The 24,463-nt window shown below is 33.1% G+C and overlaps 1 protein-coding gene across 1 annotated transcript in view; it reads left to right on the top strand.

Annotated features, from left to right (window-relative positions):
- ELP4 (elongator acetyltransferase complex subunit 4) overlaps positions 1 to 24,463 on the top strand; it is a 367,989-nt gene that overhangs the window by 149,670 nt on the left and 193,856 nt on the right. The window contains exons 8-9 of the mRNA XM_007943295.2: positions 13,643 to 13,751; positions 16,370 to 16,476. Coding sequence (XP_007941486.1) covers positions 13,643 to 13,751; positions 16,370 to 16,476 — 216 coding nt within the window. The remainder of the gene's footprint in view (positions 1 to 13,642; positions 13,752 to 16,369; positions 16,477 to 24,463) is intronic.

Here is a 24,463-nt window from a genome sequence, read left to right as displayed (position 1 = left end):
ACCCCTCCTTGGGTTTCCGAGGCAGTATCACTACAGAAGTAGATTGCCTCATCTTCCTTCCGAGGAGTGGCTGGTGGGTTTGAACCGCCAGCCTTCTGGTTAACAATTAAGTGCCTTAGACACTACGCTACCAGAGCAATCATCTTCACATTGTTACTTAAACAGACCTCCACAATTGAGAATTTGTACAGGTATCAGGCTACAAATAATCAAGTGTACAAGTCTACCATAGAAATCTTCTGCTTTCTACCTCTTTTTATGAAAGACACTGATGGTATGTTTACACGGTAGGTCTGAATCAGACCAGGTTGTTAGTTGTCATCCAGTTGGCTCCTACTTGTAGCAACATTATTTATAACAGAATGCATGGATAAAGTAAAAATCTGGTGGCCTACCAAATCTTGGTAACATCATAGTGTTGTAACAAGACTGTTTTAACATCATACATCAACTTCCTCTCAAAAACGACCGGCGCCCCCCTGGAGACTGTAAGTCATGATTTAAATGAACACAGCATGGCCAAGGGAATGTAGCTTGTTCCTTCGTTCACTGGATATTTCTTGCAGGCACTGTGCTAGATACCAGTGGGATACAGTAGTGAAAAAATGATAAAGACACCTGTCATCCTCACAGAACCTTTTCAGAAAAGTATATTATGGATGAAGCAGATAATTAGTATATGTAGGTATTTGGGCACTTGAACTTGGGAGTTAATAGTAAAGTAGTTATTGGGAGGAAACAAATTTTAAGTTTAATGTCCTTGGAAATTTTCTTACATAATTAAACATCTGTCTATAATAGAATTATAATAGCTTTTTATTTAAATACGTTGTATAAATTAATACTAGATTAAAAGTATATAAAATATCTATATCCCTTAGATTGGTAAAACAGCCAATCAGTGTTTTTACTTTAGTTATTAGCATTCTGTCAGACTTGTACAGTAATGATTAGTTACCCTTTATTGTACTTTTGGCATGCTTCCCATGTTTAATTTCATTGTCGGAAAGGAACACATAGTTAAGGAAATTGCAAAGAGGGGGAAAAGTTAAAATAGGGAAAATAATGACATAGATCCAAAACTGATTTTAACTTACTGCTTTAATAAGACTTTTGTAAGTAGAGTGAACAAGAATTACATTTAAATTTGTGTTTGAAATACTTTGTATTCAGCTTCACAACTTTGAACTTAACATTTTTTATTCCTTTGGATTAAAGATATTTTCAAAATAGCACTTGAAAAAATGACAGGCATCTTTTTAAACATATATAAAAATAAATTCTAAATATATGTTAAGAAAACACTCAAATTATTCATCAAATATATTATGACTATCTTAAAATATATATAGGCTTTAGAAGTTTTTCCCTGCGAAGTAGTAGTATTACTCATGTTTCTTCTTACTAGAATATAGTTTTAGTATCTGCCCAAAGACAGTACATTAAAAATGGATAAGGAAATGGCTAAGTTAAATACAGACTTTGTTACATGCTGAACTATGAAATAAAGTGGCATTAGTAGGAGCAGAACTATGGAGGGCTCCCCTATATGCCTGCATTACTCAGTTCCCAGATCCCTGCTGTGTAGTTGTTCCACTCGCCAAGAAGCCTGTTAAAGAGCCCCCAAGAGCATGTGTACAGCCCTCCATGTTAATAGTTAATTGGTGAGGATGGCAAGATGAGAGGACAGCCGAACATGTGGTCTCTCAGACTCAAGCAGTAGACAGACCTTTAGTTATAATAACAGCAGCTGCTCACATTCTCACAGCTCAACTGTTCAAAACTCTGTTGTCAAGTGAAGGTTGTTGTGATTGAAAAAAATTTAAAAGAAAAAGTTATGTCTAGGAAAAATATTTAAAACTCTACCTTTCTACATAAAATTTTAAGAATGTTATTTTAAGTTTTAAAAATTTAAATTTCCATATTAAAGGTTGTCCTATTTCAGCTATTCTGACTATTCTGCTGTTTTTTCCCATTTACCACGTTTTCCCCGTTACTGCAAAACATAGAAATACTTTGCAACCTTTAAAACATTTTCTAATGTGATATTTTACAAGGTGATAACTTTGAGGCAGTTATAATTAGGATGCTTTTTAATTTCTGTATCTAGTAAAATATGAAACTGTAATATTTTTAGTCTGTAAATGGGCACTGGCTTACTATTAGTGAAAGTTGTCATCCACCTCCAAATTACACAGTTTTTTTGCCTTTTAAACTACTCCTGTTTCTAATTCACAGTGACAGTTGAGTGATTGAGGAAAACAGTGATCAGTAACATTTATTCATTGTGGAAATAAGTCCTCGCCTTATTATAACTTTATTGGTGAAGTGAAAGGAAAATACATTTCCTCAAGCTTATGCATTTTATTTAAACCATCTATGCCAGATTGTTCTTGATCTATATTTTTTTACTGTTTAAAAACACTTTTACCTGAAACTGTCATAAAATAAATATTGAAGCATTTGGAACTATAAATAAAACTGGGAAGGTATTTTTCTATACCTTTCCCCACAGCTTTCCTTTCAAAAAGAGAATTTACTTTTTTTATTGTCTTTATTCAAATTGTCATTACCCATATTTTAAAGGAATTTTTTTAAATATGAACAGTCACCTCACCATACATTTCTCTTTAACAATATAATGGAGGAATGAAAAATTCTTTGACATTATTGATGATGAAATAATATTTTTCTCATTATAGATTAATTATAAATATTCCCAGCATTTAATGTATATGCTTAGAGAACATTAATTGGTAAAGTATATTTAAGCTTTTTTATTACTGTTTTTCAGAACAGATTTCATGTTTAAAAGTGGCCTATAGCATATTTTTATTTGTCATTATTGGCATTTGGTCAAGTAACACCCTATTCATTTTTTATCATGTTACCACTATTTTGCAGCAACTTGCTATGTAAAAATTTTTCCCGAGCTATCTTACTGAAGAAAACTATCACCAGCATCAGTTAGCCTATACCAGGGGAAATTAAGTTTTTCACCAAAAGCAGGACAGGGCCTTGTTATGTCTCTTGAAAATCTAATGATATTTTATTTAATGTATTATTTTAATTAATATGTTTTAAAATTTATCTTCTTTAATATTAACGTATTAGAGCTTTGAACACACAAAAGTGAATGATACAGTATGTTTCAAAGTAGAGAAATTAAAAAATAACCCCTTCATATTAGTAAACTTCTCTATTTACACTCAGTATTTTAGCAGCTAATAAATCCAGCAGTGGACTGCTTTAAAAGTAATCACTATTACGGGATTACAAAATTTGGACTCTAATGATCTTATGAATTTCTCTCAATGTATAATCTTTCATTCTTAAACAAAAACTAAGAATAATTGCATGGTGGAAAAACAAACTTTTGAGAGTTTACACATATAAGATTATGGAAAATATTTCTATTTCATTATTGAGCAGAACAGTATAGGAAAGCATATCACCACCTTCTATCGTATAACAGAATCTATTTTAAATTGTTTTCTTTAGTGTACTTTGTTAAGGACAATATTTAAGGACAACTATCAATTATTAAAGGATAAAGCCAGATATTCTGGATATTAATTTTTCATGAATTCCCTAATCAAGATATTCTTAAATGAAAAGCTCCCTTTTATTTTTCTAGATCTTCTCAACTATTCTAAAATAGATTTAACTATTTAAATATTAAGAAATTAACCTATTAAAAAACTTGTAAAGAAGCAGTTAAAAAAAAAAATGAACTGAGTCATTAAATCCATTTTAGTATTACATGTATTTGTCAAATTCAAGTCTTTGAAACTTTAGTGTTATTGTTGTTGTTAGGGGCCTTTGAATTGGTTCCAGTGATCCTATGAACAACAGAACCAAATATCGTGCAGTCCTATGCCACCCTCACAGTTGTTGCTATGTTTGAATCCATTGTTGTAGCCACTGTATCAGTCCATTTCATTGAAGGTCTTCCTCTTTTTCACTGACCCTCTACTTCACTGAACATGATTTCCTTCAAACTGGTCCCTCCTGATAACATTTCCAGAGTACGTGAGCTGAAGTCATGCCCTCCTCACTTCTAAGGAGAATTTGGGCTATACTTCTTTTAAGACAGACTTGTTATTCTTCTGGCAGTCCATGGCATTATATTCAATGTTTTTCACCAACACCATAGTCCAAAGACATGAACTCTTCTTCATTCTTCCCTATTTGTCCAGCTTTTGCATGTATATGAGGCAATGGCAAATACTATAGTTTGGGTCCACCTTAGTTCACAAAGTGACATCTTTGCTTTTTAGCACGTTAAAGAGGTCTTTTGCAGCAGATTTGCCCAGTGCAATATGTCATCTGATTTCTTGACTGTTGCTTTCATGGATGTTGATTGTGAATCCAATTGAAATGGAGTCTTTGACAATTTCAGTCTTTTCTCCATTTATCATGATTTTGCTTATTGGTTGATTTGTGAGGGCTTTTTATTTCTTTATGTTGAAGTGTAATCCATACTGAAGCCTGTAGACTTGCTCTTCATCAGTAAGTACTTCAAGTCCTCTTCACTTTCAGCAAGCAAAGTTGTGTCATCTGCATGTTGCAGGCTGTTAATGAGTCTTCCTCCACTCCTGAGGCCACTCTTCTTCATATAATCTAGCTTCTCAGATTATTTGTTCATCATACACACCTTTGCTGATTTTAAACTACACAGTATCCCCTTGTTCTGTTCAAATGACTGCCTGTTGTTCTATGAACAGGTTCCACATGAGCACAATTAAATGTTCTGGAATTCCCATTCTTCACAATGTTATCTATAATTTGTTACAATCCACACAGTCAAATGCTTTTGCATAGTCAGTAATTCATGTAAATTGTAAACAAATCTATTTTTCTTTAATATAATAAAACTTTTTATCAACTCTTCTACTTTAGACTTGGGATTTATAAATTCTTAAGACCCAAGTTTTTCTTTTTTTTGTTTCCGACTATATATACTGGTCATAATTAATTTTTATAAGCAAATCCTAGCTTTTAAGCTTTATACATATATATTTAATATACTCTTTTGGTCAAGGTTGATTAAAACTGTATACAGACTCCAAATTATGTATGAGGTGTATGAGTTTCTGAAATATGGGAGCCATTTTGTCTTAATACAAATATGCATATTAAAGAGGCTATATTCTAATTGTCATTAGGGTTCATATCCATCATTAAAACAAAAAAAAAATCATTTTAGAAACTTTTTATTATCCTTAATCTAACTAAAACATATTTAGTAAACCATAAGAATAAGACAAATTTTGGCTGTAAATACTTTTTCCCTTTCTCTCAAATAATTTTATGATGTCACAGTTCATACTGTGACTTATACTATGTTTCTGTAGTGGTGGTGGTTGTTAGGTAAAGTATTCTTTAGAGCCAAATATTCAAATGTCCTAGTGATATAAATAGTGAAATATCTCATCACAGTATGGAGATTGAGTCATATGTTTGGACATATGGAATCTTTGGCTGCTAGACTCAGCCTTTATAATGCCCAGTGTCCAGACTTGGACACAACCGTTCTGAGACCTGAAAGGGGAGGGGACTTGTGTGTTCAGTGCCCTTGAACATGGTAGAAGGAAAAATGGGAAAGGATCTTTTCCATTATTCTTTATTTTTCTTACAGACTATCTTCTACATTACTTTTGTATATAGAAAAGAAGTACAACTGTATTGCTAATTTTGCATTTATTTTACAAATAAAATTCCTAAATTTTTTATCTTTTGTGTTCCAAGCCATCTGAAAAATGATTCTTATTTTTATGCTTGGATGCATAACTTCCTATAAAGAAAGATTACAGTCTCCCAAAAAGGATGATATTATATTTCTTAATTTTGAAACAATATGTGCTTGTAACTGTCGTTTAAAGCTAAATTATAAGATTAGATAGTATATGCTAACTTTGTGTTTTAGCCCTTTGCTAATAATTACATTATTATTACTATGTAAAGAGTTATTGCATCTTTAATAATGTTTTTGCATCCTGTGTAGTTAATCTTTAATGTTAAAGAGGACAGGAGGAGAGATTAAATTAGCCTTGTAACCTCTTTCTCTTCCAGGCTGATGATGGAAAATAAAAGCTCTTAGCCACAAAATGTAACACTTAGAATTAATATTTAATTAGACTAGCAAATTGTACACTGTGGCTGAAAGCTTCCAAAGAGTTGTTAGTGCCACAATTGACCTACAGGTTTAATAATAACTCACTTCTAGAGGCAAGTGCCAGTTCAGCATAGTAGAACCACTGTAAGAAAGTCCTGAGAGATTAAAATCAGCAAACCAAATGGCAGGCAAGGATTCCTGGGATGGAGCCTTCTGGAAAGCTGGGAGCTGGAATCGCTTTTAAGCCAGGATTCAGATGAGAACAGTGGGTGAAAAAGCTGATCCCTCCTGTTCTGGGAGCTTCTGGTTGTAGGCCAAAATCTTAGAACAGATTTTTACTAAATGTTTTTGCTGCAGCGATTAACTTACACTGAAAATCAAATATTGAATAATTTTTCTGTGAAATTTAGCAAAATTTTTGTGTCAACATTAGTTCTTAATTCCTTACATATTAGTACATAATATCTGTAAACTCAGATCATTAGATTATCAGAAAGTTTTGGCGCTGTACATCTATGCTGTTTTGCTGTGACATGCTGTTTCCTTGTACCCTGTATAGTTGATTTATATGGTTCATTTCTATATTATTTCATTACGGGGCATTATGCAGAGCCTGAGAAAGATTGTAAAGTCTGTCATCTAAGATTTTTTTTTTCAAGAAGGGATATATATCATCAAGCAGAATTTAGAAGCATTCTTAAATTTCAAAAACTTTATATTATAAGAAGCAATGCTACACTTGCTTATGCTTAAGATGCAATTAAATTACAAGGTAAATAATTGGACCTCCTGGTGAAACATTGGATCCTATAGTTCTGACAGATTAATCTAGTGAAAAATAGGGTACCATGAGTTTGAAAGTGGGCAGACACAGAACAGCAGACTGAAGAGGGAATACCTTGTATAATGTACTGATTATATCTTAAATAATTAAAGAAAAGAGAGTCATTAGTTAAAAATTCAGGCAGGTGAGAACCTTGCCAGCAGAGGGAGTAGTCCTGTCTTCCGTCAGGTTCCCATCATTTTCCCACCTGCCTCAGCTTTTTTCCCAGCCAGTCTCCCATCTGGACCTGGCTCTGTCAGCCTGTTCATGATGACAGGCTATAATTTTATACTCAATATGGGATTATTCTAAGATGATTTTAAACTTTAGTATCTTTAACCTGCCACTGCATCACAAACATCAGCTGGATACTCTGTCAGATATTTCGATATTGGGAATTGTTCCTCCAAGCAGGGTGTGAGCTTTTAGACATCTGTGAATTTCGTTTTAGGGGTTTCAAGTATAAAGTAGTAAGCAACAAATTTCTGATTTAAAAAGTTACCCATAAGGTATTTTTAAGTAAAAAATAAATTTCTATGTAGATCATTCCTATAATATGAAATTATAGTTCATGAAAAATGCCTAAAATTAATTTTGAATATTATGCCATTATTTTACCCAACCTATTTATTACAGTATTTTGCTCAATTTGTAAGAGTTTTCATAATATGTAAGATTTTTTAAAAGGTCATATAAAATAACATCTACTGATAAACAAAACTGATGTAAAAAGATATTTGGCAGAGTATGTAGTATTTGAGGCCTGTATAAATACAAATAATATTTCTGAAAATAACAGCATGTATTCTAATTTAAAATAAGTCTCAGTTATAAAGAAGCAACAATTTCATACCAAAATTTAGAATACCAAATGTTTGATCACATAGAAAACACAAAAGAATAAAGGTGACTCTGTTGTTTATTCATGGTCAGATTTGACAATTAGCATTTTTTTTTCCCTTTGAGTTAGTATATTTGCCATTAGCTTCTTTGTGAATATGTTTTAAGAATTAGAAAAAGTAACCAAAATATGTATGTTTTCTGATTTCCCTGCATGTATACAGTACTTACCAAGACAGTAAGTACTGTATACATCATGTGTAGAATTGTTTTTAATTTACAAAAGTTTCTCTATATTCTAGAATTAGCCAATTGTGACTTTGAATCAAATTCAGTGTCAAATCTGCAGATTTAATGTAATATGTTCATTAATTTGTTACAAATATGTGTTAGTATAACTACAGCTCATAAAATTTTTTTTTTCTTAAACTCAAAGTAATTAAAAACAGAATTATTTTTCCATGATGGTGGTGCAGTACTTAAAGTACTCGGCTGCAAACCGAATACTAGCCGCCCTGCGGGAGAAAGATGTGGCAGTCTGCTTTGGTAAAGATTCACAGCCTTGGAAACCCTATGGGACATTTCTACTCTGTCGTACAGTATCACCATGAGTCAGAGTCAATTCGACGGCCGTGGGTTGGTTTGGGGTTTTTGTTTTGTTTTTGGTTTATCAAATTTTAAAAAATAAAATAAAAACCTAATCCACACAAGTAGGTGAAAACTCTGGGAAAGATAGGAGGATAGGTTTGTAAGATGTTACAAGCTTATTATAAATGATTTTATTACTTTCTTGTCTTGAATTCTATAGAATGGAGAGATTTGTGAGCATGGGAAAACAAATGACTCATTAAATGCCTCAAGATCATTTATCTTTTTATCCAAATAAATTTTTTTATTACATTACAAAGGAATGACAAAAACTGTGTATATGTTCTAGTACATTCTATCTATGCATATCATTTTCAGAAAATATCATTTTAAATTGAGCTGTTGCTGTATCATACTTGCTTTTTTTGTGAGGAAACCCCCCACCCATCTTGTCATGTTGTACAGTCACACTTAAAGCAAGTTAAAATTTTCTTTTAACTTTTCAACATTAACTGACTAGCACTTTCATTCTATTGTACACCCCAATTTTGTGGTCATGCTTTCTTAAATAATGTAAATTGAGTAAACTAAAAACTTATTCTTATTGAAACATTGCATTGGTTTATTCTTTCCAAGCTTCTTGCCAGTTAAACTATTGGTTAATTATTTCTTGATTCTCTTCTTAAAATCTTCCCTGGGAATATATTTTGCATTGGTACAAAATTCTAATTTTGAGGTAATTAGAGTAATGATTTTGAGATTATTGAGATAATTAGATCCAAGAAAATAAAGTCCAGAGTCTGAAGTATTCATAATTTTTGGAAACTCTAGACAGGTATCTGAACTATTTTTATTTGAAAATAGTGTGAGCTTTATATGGCAGTAGCTTAATTTTTTCTCTCTTAACTAAGTACATAGTTTGGAATTTTGGGGCTTTGAATTGAAAGGGAGCATTAAATTAATATTCCTTTATTTAAAATTCATTTAATGGATTTAGGGTCTCTTAATGAAATAGTATTACCATTATCTAAGAACAAACAGGAATCATTCTATGAAACCAAACAAGGAACTTTCAAAACAACAGCTCTGAAGTTTAAAATTGGAGAAGAGTAGAAGACTGAGCAATTTTATTTGCTCTGTTTATTTGCACCAGCATTTGACATAATTTAAACTTAAACAATTAATTAAGAAATTATGCTGTAATAGGAAATTTTAAGATTCCTTTATTTAACTTAAAACAAGCTGTTTGACACTGCATGCAAACTCTTAAAACTCCTGGACACTGGCTCTCTTCTCTTTTGGCTTCCCTCCTTGTTATGTCTTGGCTACTGGCCAGAGCTGACAACTTTCACCCAGGAGGGAAGGGAGATTTGTCTAGAATCAGAATTTTTGAGCCATCTTATATTTTCATGTCAGCTGGACAAAGAGGAATGGCAATATCATTGTACATACTTGAGTGATGTCATTATGCCATGCATACTCTCTATTAACTTACTCATAATGGTAAATCCTGAATGTCTTTACTCAAAATGTTCCTTGTTGGAAACTGTAATGTACCAAATTCAAAATCATTACAAAAATTCTCTTCCAATTTTTTGTCTAAGTAATTGATTCACAAATACCTTTAACGCTCCATCTCCAACTACATATATTAAAGACCAAAGAGATTTTAAATCTTAGCTAATAACTTAAAAACACTTAGAAGTTGTTAGAATGAAAATATAAAAGTTACACTTTCAAGGGCTCTGCATAGATCATTATACTAAACCTTTCTGAACATTAGGGATTATATTATGACAATTTATTGCCTATAGTATATTCTTGACAAAGTGAATTATAGTTACCATGTTATAAGTAAATAAAGACCATTGATAATGATGATGATGACTTAAAACATCTTTTGACAAGAGTGGTATTAAGATTAGATCAGTATACTCCTTATGAATCTTGGAGTTACGAAAGTAACTCTAAAACTTTTTTTATCTTTTTAAAAAATATATATATGTACATACCAGAAAATCTTGTACATTCCTACAAAGAACTGGAAGATTGGGTGGGTTTATAATAAAAATAAAGGTTATCACAGTCAGAAACTTAGATGTTTTTCTTATATAGTTTCCACAGCTTTTTACTCTATAGACATTCTTCAGATATCTGCACAGCTTTCACAATTAACTTGGTTTGCCCCATCACATTAGGGGGAAAAAAAAAAAACCAAGATTGCTGTACAAAACATAGTACCAGTTACTTTTAAGTATAACTTATTTTATGGTAATAGTATATTAAAAGTTTGTTCTTGTTCTGATACTTTATGTAAGCTCTTAGTTTAATTTATAGTTAATAGCTATGCTATAAACCTGTGGAACTCTGAAATAATGAAATATATTAATGAATTTATAGGAAATTTTAAAATTCAGGTTGCATATACCTTTTGTATTCATTAATTCATTAGTTTTTCTCTTCAAATTGGATACTTTTTTATTATTATCTCCCACAAACTACTTTAAAAAGATCACTAGTATTGCTAAATGTAATAGGCTGTTGAATGGTTTATTAGTGAGTTTTGAGGTTAAATTAAGGAAGAAAAACCTTCCTCTGAAATAAACAAATTTTGGCCATATAAATACACAGTACTCTGCTTACATACCACTAGAATGTAAAGACTCTAGTGGAAGACTAATCCTGTCTTTAAGCCTAACAATCTCAATGATTCAGATAATTGAGGAAAACCTAGTTTATATCACAGAAATCCTAAATAATTGAATTATAACAAAAATTTGATTATTTTAGATTCAGATATTTAGACACAAAGGCTTAGTCTTATCTATAGATAAAAGGAAATCTGACCTTTTTGATTAAGAAATATTGTCAGTGGCCTTTAAAAGTGCTTGTTCATCTGAGGGTCCATGACAGGAGTATTCTTCCCAGTTGAGCTTATCGTAAAAATGAAATGATAAGAGTCTGCTGATTATTATCCAAGATTCTTCTTACTGGGGAACCACATGGTTATTCCTCATCTCCCACTTGTTCTCACCCTCTACTCCCAACCCAGCCACACCCCACCCCCACCCTAACATTGTTCAGTACTCAGCACAATGAATCATTTTCAAGTTGACTCATTGTGAACTGTCTCCCAGCTGTTGGAATGTCTGGCAGACATTTTTGTTTGGGTGAAGAATAACTGGCTGAAACCCAACCTGGATGAGTTTGATATAATGGTCTTTGGCTAAAGAAATATTGAGAGGAACATGTTTATGGCCTCTGAAGCCCCTGTTATTCCTGGAGTAGGACCATCCCCTGTGGCACAGAATTGAAAGTAAGGAATCAATCTGGATTATTTTCTCACCATTGGATGAAAAATTGCCTTTGGAAAAAGGGGCATATCCAAATTATGTTTGTTTTTCTATACTTGGTGCCCATGTGATTGAAAGTATTAAAAACAATTAAGAATAACTTTTTACAGCTTCTTTTTAAGAGCATTAATTGAAAGGGTGAAACATTCTTTATGTAATACACCTTCCAGCTTATGGAGGAGTTTCAAGTGCTGCCCAAGGTTTAAGTTAGCCAGTCATTTCAGCAAAGTGTTTGGTGACACAGACTGCTATATTTCATACTGGGTGAGGTAACATTGTGCAATCTTCTTTTATTGTTTATTCTTAATACATATCTTACAAGAGGATTTAAAAGATAATGCCAGTAAGCTTAGAAGTTAATCAGGTTTTCAGAAATACCTTTGATTCTATTTGGACTTTTCTCTTAACAGGGGATAGTGTCAGGCTAAAAAACTCTTTCTTAACCATTTTACATTTCCCATTTAAACAAAAAAGTTTTATTTTGGTTAACATTACCAAGTATAAATATGGGAGTTTCAAGAATATATTTTACAAACTTTTTTTTCAACTTATCAAGATGTAAGGCAAAAAACATCTTCAGAGCAAACATTTTTCAGTTACATACATACATATATATATATATAGCACAGTATGAAATATGTGTGTGTGTGTGTATCCTATAACCCATTGCGGTTGAGTTGATTCCAATTCATAGTGACCCTATGTGTGTGTGTGTCTGTGTGTGTCCTATAACCCATTGTGGTCGATTCCAATTCATAGCGACCGTGTGTGTGTGTGTGTGTGTGTGTATCCTATAACCCATTGTGGTTGATTCCTATTCATAGCAACCGTGTATGTGTGTGTGTGTGTATCCTATAACCCATTGCAGTTGAGGTGATTCCGACTCATAGCGACCCTGTAGGACAGCACAGAACTCCAAGGCTGTTAATCTTTATGGAAGCAAACTGCCACATCTTTCTCCTCTGGAGTGGCTGGTAGATTTGAACTGCCAACCTTTTGGTTAGCAGCTGAGCACTTAACCATTGTCACCAGGGCTCCATATATATGTGTACTAAAGTAGTAATTTTCTTACCTACCATCCTTTCAGGGGCTAAAGGAAATACTGACTTTCATTAAATAAAATAATTCTTTTAAAAAAATACAGGGTATTTGTTGCTTATATTTTTATGAACATGAAGTTCTAGATATTCTAGAACTTTTATTAATAACTAGACATACTGTATTTGGAAGCATATTAATGTACTATTTTAATATGGCAAAATGTTGTCACATTTTTAAGATTCATTATTTACCAGTATTTTCATACATTTCAGGTTGTCTTAGGAAGACAAGAGTAGGCTACTGATCTAGTACTAGTCATCTACCATCTTTTCTTTGCCTTTATTTTATCCCAGAGCCAAATGGCAGTATCTGGAAAAAGAAAGCAGAAGACTCCAGACGTAGTCATGCTGCAACCTCTTAGCTAAACCCTTCAATGGTTCTAATATGATAGAAAGACCTCAGCTGTTATAAGATTGGGACTTGGTCCCAGCTGACAGGCAGCAGTGGGACCCTTGCCTTGTACTTTGTACTATAGTATCTATTGCTTCTGATTCTCCAATGGGCAATGGGTGAAGTAATTTGAATAATAATAATGAGGTTAAAAGTAGCCTTGGCCCTTAAGACAAGAGAAAAATAATTTCTATTTCCTAACAGAAACTAAGTTATGTCCCCTTGGTTCTTCAAATTAGAATAGTATACCTACTTGGGCTAGAATTTTCAATTAAGGGCATATATTCATCCTGTGATTAACATTAATTTCTAAGTTATTTCTCTGTGTTAATAATCTGTATCCACTAGTTTGTCAGTGAGATAGCATAGTGGCACTCTATAGATATATTTTTTAACATAACACAAATATTTTGTTTCCATATTTTGCAGAATAAAGCAATTATTGCTCGTGTTACAAACTTGGCAGATACAGTAGTTGGGCTGGAATCATTTATCGGTTCTGAGAAAGAAACCAACCCATTATATAAGGATTATCATGGTAAGCATCACCTTTATAATGAGAAAACCATGTCTCGGCCGCTTCTAAGGCTGTCTGGTAGGAATATCTACCATCAAGTAGCATGGATTTTATTTTACAATATGCCTGTAAAATGTATTTCCATTCCTAGCTAATATTGAGGCTATCACCAAGCCACTTTATGACAATGGAGGAAGTATAGTAGCTGCTTGAAAGGAGTCAAGCCCTAGTACAAAAGACAGGGCTTAGTCAGATGTACATTTTGTTGGCCCAGTAACCTAAAGTTGCTATGAAATCGGTAGTATTTATTAGTCATGTTTGAAATAAATACCGTGTTAATTGTAATAATAACATCTGCATATAGCAGTTTATACTTTATAGAGTTTAGCTGTTTAAATAAATAAAATATATACAGTATCATATTTTAAAATTCCTACGTATAGGAAAAAAATATTTTCTGTTTACTCATGTTGTTAGTTTGAGTTATGAAAAATTTTCAATACTGCCACTTTGGTATAAACACAGGTCAGTTAATCAGACTTCCTGCTTAAATTTTTTTAAAGATGTTAATAATATTTTAGTAATTTGGTAATTTTGAGAATTTTTTTAATAAAATTTGAATAGGAAAAGATTATTATTCTGCATATGTTAGGTCTCAACTGAATAAAGAATGTAATGAATAATAGGTATCGACCTTATTTAGAGTGGTATTCTGAAAGTACATAAATTATTATTATTACTGTGCAATTACTATACTTACATGGAAACCGTTAGTCTGAAAACTGAGCTGCTTACTTGAGGCCTGCTACAAGACTATATAGACTGTGGCAATTTTGTTGTTGGTAGTTTACATACTAGAAAGTATTAAAGATTATATGACACTATATGATAAATTCAGCCACTGCTTTGAAGAGTCAGCATAAAACCCTTTAAAAAATAATAAGGCCAGTAAGGGTATAACAGTCATTTTTGAAAAAGACTAGAGAATATACACTGTAAACAAAGGCTACTGTAAAAATAATTTGCCTCATAACTGTTTCCTGGCCTAAGTGTGCATATGGTATATGTCCAAGTTAACACTATATAGAACATTTGATACAGCATCTTTATTACGAGAGGAATAGATCTATCAAAAATAAGCTGTTTCTTTCATTTATTTCCATTTTTGTTTAAAACAATGCAAATTAAATGTTACCTTAATGATATTTATTAAGTATTATATGTTTATGGATTTAGGAAAATTATATATTCTTTAAAAAAAAGGGGATTATTTTGATTAAAATATTTCAAGAGCTGAAAGGCTGCCATGATTCTTTATGCTGAAATCTCTGAATTGATCAATTATTCCCCACAGGTTAATGAATAGTTCTGATGACTAGTAAAGTTTCTGTTAATAAGAAGGATCTGTGAAGTCATTCATTTATTCTATAAGGCTTCTTGATTTAATAGCTAGCTAAACAAACATATATAAGGTTAAAATGAGAAATGAGCAAATAAAAATGTGGTATATTAATTTCTAATAAATATATTTTTCTAAATAGCTCTGAATGAGATATTTTTAATCTATAGCTAAAAGCTGTCTTCAGACATAGGATATTTGCATTTTTTTTAGTTAAAAAATTTAAGTCAGGTCTTTAAGTAAATTATTTTCAAAGAGACCATTTCTAAAGTAGTATACCTAGAGGTTTACCCTTTCAAACCAAAACTAAAAATCATTTATTACTGACCATTGAAATATAAAATCTTGTACTAGCAAAACTGTTCTGTAAATTAAATTTATGTAATTATTCAAATCTGGAATTTGCCTTTTTCCTCATGTTTAAGGATCAGTGTCCTTAAAGAGGTGATTTTTAAGTATGGGCTAAGTCAGTCAGAGAGAAGCATTGAAGAACCTTCTATGTCTTCATCCGTGGCAAATGACTCCTAGTTTAGTCAGAAACTACATTAGGCTGCATAAAAGCTATCTAGTCCCCTTGTCAGAAAAAATTAGCAAGTGTTTCTACTGACAAGAGACCATAGTTCACGGTTTACCTAGCACTGTTACAGAACTCCTCATGGCTACATAAAGGTCTAACATGCCACAGAAATGAATGTCTTAGATGGCGTAGAGGAGAATGTTTCCTCCTAAAGTGTGCTCTGAAATGTCGTTTTCTTCAGTGGTTTGTTCAGCTCATCAAGAAGGTGCAAAATGAAATACTTTTCGTTAGTGCCTCACTGGTTATCAGTAACCCATAGGTCTTGTTTTGCTGGCTGCTTACTGGTGCATTTAATAAAATAAAGATCACTCAGTGGTGCCGTGGGCAGCATGCAAGGTGATAGCCATATTTGCTTACTGTAAATACAAGAGAAAATCACACACAAACCGGCTGTAGTTTTGACAAGTATTAAGATCCCTCTTTACATCTGTACTTCTGTACCAAAGTGCAATTAGTTTTCCTCGCACAAGGATTTCTGTTGATCTTATTCTGCTTGATTACTTGAGTATAATCACACCGTTTGCTTCATTGCTCCTGGTAGTAAGCTCCAGTTTTAAAAGGGGAGGATGCTTGTGTGTAAATTTACAGAATTCTGCTATAAGACTCTAATTTATGCATCTAATGATAGCATTTTTTTTTTCCATTTAATTTCCTCTACACAAGGTTTGATTCATATACGGCAGATTCCTCGGCTTAATAACTTGACTTGTGATGTATCAGATGTGAAAGATTTAGCTTTCAAATTAAAAAGGAAACTATTCACCATTGAGGTAAGAGAGAATTTTATGTTTTAGTTCATAGTCTTGAGGTAAATAGTATTTTTTTTAAACTTGAATGAAATTCTTAAAACATGTTTCATGCTACTCATTTTTATAGAATGGCATTTTTTAGACTAGTTTTTTTTATTTTTTTAAATTTTAATGGCTTATCATTAAAGTACAGCAAAAAATTATTTTGTTTTAAATCTCTATTAGAAGTAAACTCTAAACTTAGACAATAAGTATAACATTGCAGATTTCCAAGGCTTTCAAAGCATATTTAATTAAATGTTAATGAACTGTGCTTACTTGTGTGGGGGATGTGTATGCTGCCTACAACTGTGTGTAGCTAAGAAAAGAGGATCCTTATCTATACTCTACAAGCATCTCTCCTTACTTTTAGTGAAGCTACCTTTACCTTTCTATGTTAAATTAAACAAAGTATAATTTGCACTAATGTCTTTAAGTAAATTTCTCCAAAATTTAAAAGTCATTTTTTGTGTGTGACCTTTATGTAAGCAGTGGTGACAGAAAGTAGTAGTACAAAAGATTTATTTCAACTTAATCTTGCTAAAGACCAAATGAACATGGAACTATTAAGCAATTAGAGTTGATGTATTTATTAACGAAGTAAATGCTCAGAGAGAGATGGCTTTTGGGTGATGTGATAGTTATCAGTATATTGTGTGCAATTTTTTTTAACAAAGACATAAAACAGCCAAGCAGCCTTGACAAACCATTTTGTTTAATCTCTTTTCAAATGAAAAGCTCTTAAGCAGGCCACTTGTCTTAACTGCTTGAAACCATAAAAAGAAAGAATTGCCACCAATAAATTAGCATATTTTTAACTTCATCACCAAATGATGGTCAATGTGGCTTGGCACTGCTTTGGTGTTTGGGACTTCACCCTTAAGTGACCACTTTGGCCCTTTTTTGACCCTCTGCCCTCTTTAGCTGGCCACTTGATAAGGTAACTTAATGGTTCTCTCTCTTTTTCTCTTTTCCTTCACATTTGCGAGTAGCACCAACCTATAAATCATTGTAAGGGCCCTATCCAGTGACAAATTAATGTGCCCTCCTCCTAATTAATGGTCATCAATGTCCTTAATTATCTAATCCTATTGAGAACAGTTAATAGTTAATCAGGCAGCCAGTTCTTCAAGCAGGTCATCTCTGCATGACTGCTAGAAGTTTCTCATCTGGGGATACTCCCTTTAAAAGCCACTTAAAGCCAAAAGAACGAGTGAAGAAATCGCGACTCTTGAGCTAATTTGCTTTTGTTCTCAAAAGAAACCATTGAATTAGAACCTAACACTGTAATTGTACAAACACTGTTTCCCTTTTTTCTGACAGAACATTGAGCATTTTACCATAATAAAATAAAAATTTTTAGAGAGATAGAGTTACTATTGTTTAATGTCACAAGGAATGCCTCACCATTGTCTTTTAAGTTGAATTTATCTTTTTAATGAATGATAGGTTTTTTTTCCCTCCATGTGGCACCTTTTTCCCAAGATGGTAATTCTGACAACTAGGTCTCAGGTTATCATTTCTATCCCATACAAACTAAGAAAAGAGATTCCCCAATTAAAATATACACATATATTGCCCCCCACAAAAAAAAAAGTAGTGAATCAGGTTTATGATATCTCCCTGTCATTTGAAGTTGAAATTGAGAGGAGAAATAAAGGACTTACATAATGTCACATGAGACCTCCTTTGAATAACTTTAGGTTCTATTAGTAGCTACACTTTACCATTGGAGCTGATGATAAGACATCTTTTGTTAACTACACAGATTTCAGTTCCATTTTCTCTGTTCTTCCTCTCACTATGCTAAACTAAGACAACCCTTATCATTGGTCACCCTGTGGTTTAGAAGCTGTATGAAAACAAAACACAAAATACACAGTTTAAAATAATATACATATATATTCAGTAGGGAGCACTGGTAGCATAGTGCCTAAGGCCTTTGACTGCTAACCAGAAGGCTGGCTGTTCAAACCCACTAGCCACTCCTCAGAAGGAAGGTTGGGTGATCTCCTTCCATAGTGATACTGCGTCAGAAACCCAAGAAGGGGTTGCTGTGAGTTGGGTCTGACTCAATAGCACATAACAACAACAACAAGATACATATTCAGTAGACTCTATCAAAGCATTGTATTATCTTTCCTTTTTTGGCTTATAACATAAGTTGTATTTGTGGAGTTGTGTTTTGTTTTGTTCTTTAAAAATAGAAACAAAAGTTTAATATATTTTATATAACTTATTTACTTATGCCATAATATTAAATTTGATGATTTGAAAAAAATTTAATTCAATGGATCAAACAAGCTTAGGAAAAGTGCATATAGGTATGTTTATAAAGGAGTAAATGCTTTAAATATAACATAAAATATAGAAACTGAAACAAGAATAAAAATGACCTGAAAATAATTAGCTCAAGGATGCCATTATTAAGGTAAGGGGTGTCATCTATCAAGTGCCAATGTTTTAATATGCACTGAAAATAAAAGTTTTTTAAAATAGGTCTGATTAAAAAAAAAAAAAAAAGTACCTTGTAGTAGTTTGTAAAGTCTGAGGCTATAATATGTCAGGCATTGAATCCAAGTCTTGCTTACAGGAGAGAAAAGTGCCATTTTTTTTTTTTTTTTTTTAAGCAAATGAGACATGTTCTACAGTTTTTGCAAACTATGCAACCCCTCACATGTTAGTTTTCTGTATGTGTTATGCATGTTATATGCTTGGGCACATTATATGTAGAAAAAATAGAAAGTTAAGTGCAAATAACTTTTCTGACTCCATGCTGGTAGTTGTTAAATGTTAGAATTTACTCTCAGTCACATGGTCTGAAAAGGAGGCGTGGTTGTATTCAAGTAGCAGTAGAAACAGGCAAGCAAGGTCATCGATACTTTTAGGGTACCCTTTTTTAAAATTTGTTAAATAATTCTCCTTTTTATGTATATGAAAACAGAATCACTTTTACTAGTAGCTAACCAGGGCTTCTAATAGGACAACAACTTTGGCCAATAGTCCCTCATTTCTTTGAGTGATTTGGAGAAAACAGAAGAGCAATCCTTCCTTCTTGACATACTTATTATTATCCAGATTGAACTGGGAGCATTTTTACCTAACCACAGTAAATTTTTACTAATATCTAATATTCTTCAATTGTAAAGTTGCCCCTTCACAAAAGCCATAGCAGAATCATATGTGTAATAATGACATTAAAATCCTAGCATGCATTCTGGATAAATAAAAAAGAAAGTTTAAAGTTGATTCAGTATGGTTTCAGATTAAAAGAAATAGCTAATTGATCATCCTTCCAAGTTGAAAATCCTTATAAACTGTTTATAGTACTCTAGCAAACTTGATTAGCCATAATAGCCACCATAAAAACCCGCTGCTATAAATTCCAACACATAGCAACCCTACAGGACAGAGTAGAACTGCCTCATAGGACTTCTAAGGCTGTAAATCATCATGGCAGCAGACTGCCACATCTTTCTTCCTTGGAGCCACTGGTGGATTCGAACGACAGACCATTTGGTTAGCAGCCAAGTGCTTAACCACTGCACCCTTAGCCAATAACCTCCATTCAATCATAGCATACATTTATTGAGCTTTTACTCTTTATCAGACACTCTACTAACTTACTTATATTTTCTATATATAGTGATTAAATTTTTAGATCAAAAGGCTTTCCTAAAATATAATAACAGACTCAATGTACAGAAACCATGTCTCTTTCATTTTAGTAGCTACCTCAGAACTAAGAACAGAGTTACACATTTAACAGGTATGAAATCCTTGTTGAAATAGTATATGTAATACAGATTAGGGAGCTCTGGTAGCATAGTGCCTAAGGCACTGGACTGCTAACCAGAAGGCTGGCAGTTCAAACCCACCAACCACTCCTTGGAAGGAAGGTTGGGCAATCTACTTCCGTAGTGATACTGCCTCAGAAACCCAAGCAGGCGTCGCTATGAGTCATGTCCGACTCGATGGCACATAATAACAACAACAATATAGATTATGAATGGAGTTTTCAATAAGTCAAAATGATACAGCTATGAAGTATTATATAAGCATCACTGGTCAAATGACTTACATAAACACTGGCTTCTCATTTAAGTGTTATACGATATATAACTTATTCAAACAGCTTCACTTCTGAGCTGAAATAACTGCTTAACCTTAAATTTTTTTTTAGTTTCTGGAATTTTTGTTTCTCTAGAGTTGGGATAAGGAGCTCTGGTGGTGCAGTGGTTAAAGCATACCACTGCTAACAAAAAGGTGGATGGTCAAACCACCAGTTTACTTCTGTAAAGATTTATAGCCTTGGGAACCCTGTGGGCAGTTCTCTGTCCTACAGGGCACTATGAATCAGAATCAACTCTAGGGCAGTGGGTTTTTGGTTAGTGTTGGGATTATCATTAGCCATTTTTTTCTTCGTATTAGTAACTATGATATAATTGTAATATATATAAACAAGTCAGGTATGATGAGATTTTAAATACAACTACATTTTAATTTGAAGACATCATAAAAGCAGTTTTTTCATTTGCATTTAATATTATTTTGCTATTTTGGTTTTACATTGTTCAGCTTGATCATATAACACATTCTAATCTAATTTTCTAATATAAATTATAATACTATATTACTATATTATTTTCAACATCTATTGAGTTTATTGCAAAGAGGATTTTTCAGTCACTCCTTTCTAACTCTACAATTTAGTGATTCTAAGTTGGTATATAGAGTATAGAAGTGTAGAAAAGAAATATAGAACTGTGTCTCTGAAATACAGAAAAGACTGAAATATAAAAAAGACAGACACTGTTGTCTACAAACTTTTAATATGAGGACAAACACTACTTATGTAGGTTTTAATACCTCCAAAAATAATTATCATAAATAATGTATCTGTGTGGGCTTTTGATAAAATGAATATTCAGAGTGGAAAACATCAAAGTAAACCAAGTTTTTTCAACATTGTCTTGAAAGACTATGTGAACTATATGACCCATACCTCTATAATCACTGAGGATTTTTTTTCCACATAATAATTGATCAACCAGTATTTATTTAGTAGCTGTTATTCTTGATGCACTTTCTCAATAGATGCATATTAAGCACTGAGGCCAGAATAGTCCAATATAAGCCATCATCATGCATTACCTTGGCAGCCCTGGTGGCTCAGTTGTTAAAGCATTTGACTGCTAACTGAGTGGTTGGTCAGTGTGTTGACCAGCGGCTCCAGAGAAGAAAGATGTGGCAGTCTACTTCCATAAATATTTATAGCCTTGGAAACCCTATGGGGCAGTTCTACTCTGTCTGTCCTGTAGGGTCCATATGAGTTGGAACCTGCTCCACAGCGGTGGGTAAGAGTCTTTACAATAATACTGTAATGTAATTTGATATGACACAAGCAGAGTTATTTCCAATTTGTACATGTTAGAAAAGTAGAAACTCTTATAGACTACAAGAGTTTCATTCACTATGACACTGTTGGACAATTTGGTATGTAGCATGGTATCTTTAGTTTTCATACTTCCCTACATTGATATTTAACAGCCTTTCCAGTTTTTTAATAGGAAGCAGAAAGCTGACTATATGTCAATTGTATCTAGAGGTGAAGAAGAGGGGGAGGGATGGTTAACTTCCCTGTCATTCATGGTTATGTCATTAAATTAAAATAATAGAAGCATAAACATCTGTCACTGGAGCATTATTAAGTCCTAACATCATGGACTATGTAGTCCAGTATACCTTTTCTGATAATGATACCCTCCACAAATATTGATGCTTCATTAGTTTTCATTCCTAGATTTAAGCAATTAGCAAAATAAATCAAAGCTGAAGGTACATATTTGGTGCATGGATGAAATTAATCTTCAAAAGTAAGCCCAACCTAACATTTTTAACAACAGAAATTTTTTTTCTATGTTTACATTTTAGCACATTTGTTATATTACCATCCACGTATTTACACTTTAATTCCTAAGTGATACAGACATGCAGTAGCGTCATACAGGTTCATAGAATCTCCGGAAGTTGCTTTACTACTTACTATACTCCATATATTTATTTCACACATCATACTGTGCCTATCAAAAGTGCAAAACCACCTTAAGGGGAGCACTGTTTCGAAGCTCTGTCTAATCCTATTTCTTCCCACTTTGGAATCTTAATTAGAAGAGATAAGAAAAAAAAATCATTTAACTAAATTATTGTCTTGAATCTGTAGCAAAGGTATAATCCGCAATTGGGCCAATTAGTGAACCCCATAGTTAGCTATGCTGCTGCGAACAATTTGATTAGATCTGACACCATCCTAGTTCCCACTGTTGCTTTGCCAGGGATGATGGTCAGACTTCAAAGAGCTTGAGGCATCAGCAGGGCAAGGTTTGGAGGCCAGCTTAGGTCCGGTTGTTAATCTCTCTGCTAAAACCACAGCAGCTCTCACACAAAACAAGCTTACACGACACAATCATGCGGTATTAAAGTTAGGGTTGAGTCATGCCAATTTGCCTTTGATTTTTTGATGATTGACCAAAGATGGCTACATGACTAGACACATGCTAAAAGTGTACTGATTAGGTAAATTCCCAAAATATTTGAAGTATTTTTTAACTTCCTATATAAATGTTGTGAAAGTTTATTTTCTTTGATCAAACTTCCCAAAGTAATAGTACTGCATCAAGGGAAAAATAAGTATTTCTTGGCTACATGCGTGAATCCCAAACTTTTCTCTTGTCACTTCTTCATAAAAATTTGTCTTTACATTAATGATTCTTTAAGGAGAATGTAAAAGGAAGTTGTCTCTAAGTGGCATGCTTTTTAAAAACCTACTAAGCATATTGAAAGAAAAAACATTTTTTCCCTGAGTCACTTATGCTCACAGACTATTTTTCTGAAATTTCTTTATAATTATTTTCCACTTAAATGTTGAGAAAGTGCCCTTCCAGGATGTGATTGCATAAGTGTTCTTTTCTCTGCCTTCTGATTTGTTGAAATGTTGCAGTAATAGTGACATGTTTCCATTCTGAGAAAAGCCTAAGGCTGCTTTAGTATTATTCAAAATGATTGAACTTGCCATCTTGCTGACTTTCCCTTGGGCAGCATAAGGCCTGTTTGCTTCTGTGTTCATTTCACATGCTTCCTGTGAGTTTGGCTGGCAGGACATCATTGTTTCATTTGAAAAGGAAGAGTAAATTCATGTTTGCCTAGTACATCTTAAACTTTCTGAATAGTCATCAACACCTAGGATACTAAACTTAAAATTCGTTCTATCAAATGAACTATTTTCTTTGAGAAAAAACTTTTTAAATATCTTATAGTACCTTGACTGTGAACAATTGTTATATAAAAATCTTCATTTTATAAATTGAATTTAGCATCTAATATTTTATGTTGCATTATATTTTATACTAATCTCATATCGATATTTTACTCAGAAAAGTATCTATTTGAAATAGTGAGATGATTGTGCAAAGCAGAAGTCAAAGATTTAGAATCTTGCCAAATTGTCTTCAGTCCATGGGTCTCTCAGAAGGGTTCTGTGTTCCTTATAGCACAGTATTCCCACCATTGTGATACATACTCAGCATCATCTAAAACTACAAAAAGAGAAAGATCTCTTCTCTTCCTTCCTAGTTTTACAGACATGAGCATTCGCAGATGTGTTCTGTGCTATGACTTCAGGAGAATTTTATTGCAGTGTTGGAGGAATTTTCTGAGTCTCTTTGCAACTGTTACAGCCAAGTTCACATCGACACATTACTGGTACTCGCGGTTCCATTTGGTGCTGGTACTCCCAGTACTCCATACTACCTGAAACACTTCCTCCCACAGTGGGTTATTTATTGTGTCTAAGGAAGACAGAGCAGCTCTGGTAGCATAGTGGCTAAAAGCACTTGACTGCTAACCAGAAGGCTGGCGGTTCAAACCCACCAGCCACTCCTCGGAAGGAAGGTTGGGCAATCCTACTTCC

Source organism: Orycteropus afer, unplaced genomic scaffold (genome assembly GCF_000298275.1).
Source record: "Orycteropus afer afer isolate SDZICR_OR568_19922 unplaced genomic scaffold, OryAfe1.0 scaffold00103, whole genome shotgun sequence".
Classification (NCBI taxonomy): domain Eukaryota; kingdom Metazoa; phylum Chordata; class Mammalia; order Tubulidentata; family Orycteropodidae; genus Orycteropus; species Orycteropus afer.
The sequence above is the reverse complement of the archived record's forward strand: the minus strand, read 5'-3'. Positions and strand labels throughout refer to the sequence as shown.